Raw genomic sequence first — 6000 nt, 5'->3', positions numbered from 1 at the left:
GGCCCCAGGTTTGATTCCAGCACCCACACGGAGACTCACAACCAGATGTAACTCCAGTGTCAGGGGACCCAACAACAACTCTTCTGACCATAGGCAGCAGGAATGAACAGACACACATCCAAGCAGAATTTCCATATACACAAAATAATAATTTTAAAAACTCAAAATTGGGAACTGAAGGAAAAACAAACAAACAAACAAGACAACCAAAAACCGATCCCAAACTTAGTGATAAAGACAACTTCTTTTTACTTTTACTAGAAATTAAAAAAAAAAAAAAATCCAGAAAGCAGCAAAAGCACCTTTGATGAATGAGTATGCAAACTTGTCTGCAGGTTTATTTTCTGTTAGCCAAAACTCCAAGAAGCCCTTAGAGAAGAGTGAGACGGGAAATTAAGTTCAGACAACCACACTGTCAATTAGTTTATTAGGAACTCATCCTTAGCTGCGCCGAGCTTTCAGAGAGCACCACTGTATAAGTGGATGTGGCTACACGTTGCTCAGAACGCCCTCAAAGCTGAGACCCTGTGGCGATACTTACATGCTCTTTGACTAGGAAGTAGTTAGTTACAATGACAAGGTACAAAAAATAATAAGCATGCAGCCCTTTATTTAGTTCGCAAGGTCTCTGCTTACAGTTCTGTATGTTACATGGCTGTGTTATACAAATACAGTTATTTACAAAACCACTCGAGCTGTGCAAACTTGGAGCTTTTTGAAAATGTATGGGTAGTCCTATTTCTGCCCATCCCAATAGAGAGACTCTTAAAGCATGCATAAAAATTAACTTTGGTGTGGGGAAACTACTCTATGTGCTATCACACACAGTATTTTGATGTCTATTTATATTTATATATTTACAAAAGTTCCTCAGTGTACAGAACCGTACAGAAGTGTACATTTAAAATCCACAATGTAATAGTGTGTGTGTTACCAGGACTAGGAAAACGTAAAAAGGGGTTAGACACCGCAACAAAAATCGCTACAGAACACTAATTCTTTTTTTTTTTTTTTTAAGAAAAAAAGGAAGAAGAAAATAAAAAGAAAGCAAAGAAAAAGAAAACAGACTTGCTTGGGCTAGCAGATTATCATACATACTTTCGAGCAGTGCAAGAGTTTGCTGACTTTCTTCCTACGGGCTGTGTGGGAGCTCACTGGCTTAGGGTCTGGCATGCTACTTTCAAATGTACAATGCTGTAGTATCAAAATGTTTTGGCAAAAAAGATCTTGAAAGGAACCATGAAGTTTCGACAAAAATAGAAATCTGTAATAAAGCTAAATAACACTAAAATAAAAGAAAATATCATAATATATGCTTTACAATTTATATAGTCACACTTGTGTATCTCTCTGTTCACCTCTAGTCTCCGTAATGAAAAATATTTTTATACAAAACATACTAAAATTCTGGAATCATACATGTTTTACATGCGTAGTACAGCTTGTCTCACACATCTCTTCACTCTCACCATACTCTCTTTTTTTTAATAGCACATGCTTTCTTCATTTAATAGGTATTGAGTCTAGACAGTAAACACTATGTAAGTACAAGAGCAACAGAGTAGAAAAAAACAAGCTTTACTGCAATCTATGAACTCAGTATTTAGCACATACTTTGCGTGAAGCCTTGAACAGCACAACAATATGGTACATTCTCTCGTGAAAACAGTTGTTCCAGACTGCTAAAAATTAAAAACAAGAATGTAATTCCATCTTGTGCCTAATAGGATCTGGCCTTTAAGAAGTTTCCTTTGCTGTGGATGGGGTGGCTTTGCTTGAACTTCCGTTCTGTGCTTTGTAGCTGGCGAGGCTAGGAGTATGGATGGTCCTGACGCCCCTGGCACCTTGATTCTGGGAGGTAGGGGAGGCAGGGGAGGGAGGGGAGGAGGAGGAGGAGGAAGTAGGGGCAGCTCGGCCATTTTGAGTCTGCAGTGCAAACGAAAGGTGATGGCCTTTACCTGCATGAGGCGGGCTCTGAAACTTTAAGGAGCCATTAGAGACAGAAGGGATGAGGGAGGCGGAGGGAGTGGACCGTCCTGCTTGGGGGCTGAGAGGGGTACAAGCAATCGATGGTTTAGTAGCAGGGGCACTGAGGAGGTTAGAGCTGTCACCACCAGCAGAGGGTAGAGAAGTGCTTTTCCCAGAGCTGGGAGAAAGGGCTGGAATCTTAGAAGCAGGTAAGGAGGGGGAAGGAGGCTTACAATCCCCACCAGCTTTCTTAGCACTTCCATTAGCCTGCAAACAAAGATGGCGGGAGACACTTTGTCAGAAAGCTGGTAACATGATCAACAACGCACAGGGCCTGGCAACACAGCCCTCCTGAGAATCAGTCAGCCACAGAAAAACAACACACAGTCTGAGGCCTGAGCTAAGTTTTGTGCTTATCTGGACCTGGCTGAAACCACCCCATGCACATAGCGAAGGAGGTACGGAAAGGACAGAAAGGAAGACCACACACATCACACATTCCACGGGCATCCCCAGTGCCAGTCAGCCATGCATGGGGATCGTGATTGGGGTGGGGAGTGTGAATGCGCTTCTAACACGGGACAGTTAATGGGATTTTAAAGCAATGCAGTCAACACAGATGTTAGTAGTGGCGACTTAAGAGCGGTCACGACAGGTTGGTTTGTCTCTGTTTCCCAAGAGGTTTTGATGAAGCACTACATTCCCCAAAGCAACCGCCACTGGCTTGGCACCATGTGTTAACAGTTAAGAGCTGGAGTCACAAAGGAAAAGATGTTTTATTGTAAGCATGCAAGAGTGTGGTGAGAAGTTTAACAGAGGTTCTTTTAAGACCTTCTTCATGCCCCCAGATCCAAGATGTCTATGGAAATGAGATCTCACACAGAAAACACAGTATTTGGTATAAACTAAGTCAGCGACTGGCTTCTTAATCGCAATAGTGTCCATCCAAAATTTGGTTTAAGGTAAAACTACCTGACGGTATTGGCGGGGATCCTGGAGTTTGGATTGTTTGCTGGGCTTATCCAGGCTTCCAGGTCTGTTCTTAGAACTCATGGGGACTGGCATCCGACTTGTCTGTGGGGTGGTGCTGGAGCCCTGTGAAAGGACCAGTGAGAAAGGGGAGACAAAGAGAAGAAGGTGAGCGGATTGTTACAGAGACTACCCCACTATATGCAGAGAAGGTCAAGTGAGAAGCTAGCGCCCTACATGCAGGACAGACCCAGGAGACACCAACTGAGTTAATCAGAAGAATCAAACAGAATCAAGAGCTCACTACCGATCAATTGGATTTTAATGTGAGTACCAACAGCACACGGCTGACCCAGCTTCCTTCTATGGACCCAACACCAATCAGCAACAGAGGCACAAACAGAATTGATTAGCTGTTAGACATTTGTTGCCGTTGTTTTTGGAAGGCGACGGAGAAGGGAGGAGAGACGGGGTACATGACGAATAGACAAAAACGCGAGCCACCTGAAAGGAAGCGATTAAATCACAAGACACCTTTTGCTACTGTGATTATGACAGGCTTAAGAAGCAGCTGGATCTTTCCATTTTCTACAGACCAAGATACCTTACGTGAAGCTGAAGATATGGACGTGGGGGGCTCTGGGGCAGGGGGCACTTCATCCAGAACTAGCAAGGACCGGGGAGAGACCTCTTGGGCTATGTGGGGCGAGCTTGCACCACAATCTCTGTTGGAAGAACATGGGGTATCAACTAGGGCCCTGGGGCTCATTTCACTGATTGTATTTTCAAGTTGCCTTATGGTCTGCTCCAGGCTGTCCAGTGTTTTGTAAGTATTTTTCCTAATTTCATCCGTCCTTGAAGTCGGAGATGTGCCTTCGAGACTAGGCTGTTCTTGTCTCCTAGCCATGGTTTTCAGGGCATCTTCAGGCTGTGACCTGGTGATTTCAAACCGCTTGGCCTCTTTGTGCTGTTTCAAAGTACCATCCTCTTCCTCTTCCTCGTAAACCACCACCTGCAGGGTTTTCTTTCCCGTTTTCGTGCCTGTGCGGATTGCCTGAGTAAGAGCAGCAAGTTGCTTTTTAGGGAATTTGAACTTAAACTTTTTCTTGGGGCTTTCAAACTGGTCATCGGCCATGTCACACTTATTTCCCGAGTCTGGAGAATCTTCGGAGCTAAGCTTTCTCTGCTCGGCTTTACGAACTTCCTGCTCTCCTGGAGTCTGACTCTCTGATGCCAGGGAGTGGGGTCGTGACTGTGTCTCTGCCTTTTGTCCCCTCCCACCACTTCCCGAGTCAACCTGCTTCTGAGAGGTTTGGGAAGAGGGCTGGACTCCAGCGTCTCCGTCTTCATCCTCTTCCTCCTCCTCGATCTTTTCCTCTGTCATCATTCTCTCCAGTTCCTCATCACACTCCTCAAAGATAGTAGAAAGTCTCTTATACGCAGATCGGATGTCCATGGGTTCGTCAAAAATGATGATAACTGGCTTCTTGTCTAGACACACGACCGGCTCCTCAGCTTCAGTCCCTTCTTGCTGAGAGGTTGTCTCTTTTCTCGCGTCAATATTGACTGTCTGTACATCTTGTCCCTTTTGGCTCACAATGTCATGGACCTCCCCACTGGACAGAACCTGCACAGCGTTTTTGGTGATCATGAAGGCGATGTTATCAGTGGCTGTGTGTTCCTCACTGGGAGAACTTGGAGTTGACTCTCCATCCTCAATAGAGTTCATGTTAGCATGCCTACCCACCTTGGATCTTAGGACAACTTGGCCAAGGTCTGTCATGAGAACATTGTGATCTTGTGTTTTGGCCTCATGAATACTTAATTCTGCTGATCTAGGTGGGGGAGGAATATGACTCTTATCTGTATTTTCCTGTCCTTGTCGGCCTGCCTCTCTTGTCTTTCCATAATTCAACTTCTGATTGTCGGTGTCAGGAATAACACACTGTAGTCCCGAGACCTTAGGCCCTTGGTTGAGTTCACCTTCCAATGAATTCATGCCAGTGGAATGAAAATTGACCTTAGGCACATTTTTCTGGGAATAATTTCTACTGTCTCTGAATAGATTCTTATTGGGTGTGGAATTGTCCTCCATGAAGGTGTCACCTCTACATTCTGGTGTTCTTGATGTGTCAGACACACTAGTCACCACTGTTCTTTCCCACTTGGGAGGGCCACTAGGTCTCAGAGCCCCTGCAGTAACCTGAGAGGCAAAGCGGAGAAAGGAAACCACACACATTAATCAGAAAAGGATCTGCAAGGGGAGGTAATTAAACTGCATAGCATCAGCTGGAACCCAGAAATGGCAAACTCACCTTCTGAGATTCCACTTGGGGGCCATTTTCACATTCAACATCAGATTTTCGTACATCTTCATGGAAAAATTCCAAATTCTGGTAGAATAGTGTAGGACATGTTACTCCACAAAACCACATGCTCCCCAAAGTGGACTATAACTATCGTTCAATTACATTTCCAAACATGCGTGCGGCCCAAGCACATGTGTTACACAGCAACCAAAACCCTACAGCTCTGTTTACCTGGGACTGTTTTGTCCTCCAACCTCCAAAACTGCCCTGTATTTGTACAAGATGAAAGTCTCCATTAGTGGAATATTTCAAGTATTTCCAATTTCGTGGGGGAGCAGGGAAGAGGATAAGTGGAGCCATTAACAACTGTCTTTTCAATGCCTGACTGTCTGTGATCTTGGCAGACTCTAAAACCAGAACTGTAGGAAGCATACTGGGTGGGGGGGAGGGGCAAGCAGCGATTAGTATTCTGATACACATCTGCCTCTTACTGATGTGACTTTGGACACATCCTTTATTTCACATCTCTGTACCTCAGGTTTTGGTTTTGTTTTGCCTATAAACTGAGGAACAAGAGCAGAGTTTTAAAATGTCCCTTCCGACTCTTTTATGGAAGTCAGCCCCTAAGGAGTTCTGTTTGGGTTGGTTGTCATACTCTGGGATGAAAAACATTTTTCTTCCGTGGTCCAGTGACAGGCTGAAAATGTCTTTGCAGGTTATCAATGTGTTCAAATAACCTTCAAATTAATAACAG

General features: G+C 44.4%; 1 protein-coding gene across 20 annotated transcripts in view; it reads right to left on the bottom strand.

Moving 5' to 3' along the window:
• Positions 1–410: 410 nt before the first annotated feature.
• Positions 411–6000, bottom strand: part of Kiaa1217 (KIAA1217 ortholog) — an 807432-nt gene continuing 801842 nt past the window's right edge. For 12 of the 20 annotated variants that reach the window (XM_052729451.1, XM_052729450.1, XM_052729448.1 and 9 more), the window contains 4 exons: positions 5253–5330; positions 3542–5140; positions 2941–3063; positions 411–2235 (listed from right to left, as the gene is read on the bottom strand). In XM_052729451.1, coding sequence (XP_052585411.1) covers positions 1738–2235; positions 2941–3063; positions 3542–5140; positions 5253–5330 — 2298 coding nt within the window. In that variant the 3' untranslated portion in view covers positions 411–1737. Of the gene's footprint in view, positions 2236–2725; positions 3064–3541; positions 5141–5252; positions 5331–6000 lie in introns of those variants that run through there. The other 8 variants (XM_052729454.1, XM_052729455.1, XM_052729456.1 and 5 more) reach the window with 2 other exon arrangements.

Source organism: Peromyscus californicus, unplaced genomic scaffold (assembly GCF_007827085.1).
Source record: "Peromyscus californicus insignis strain IS unplaced genomic scaffold, ASM782708v3 Scaffold_8__1_contigs__length_139910024, whole genome shotgun sequence".
Taxonomy (NCBI): domain Eukaryota; kingdom Metazoa; phylum Chordata; class Mammalia; order Rodentia; family Cricetidae; genus Peromyscus; species Peromyscus californicus.
Note: the sequence above shows the minus strand (reverse complement) of the source record. Positions and strands in the feature narration are given on the sequence as shown.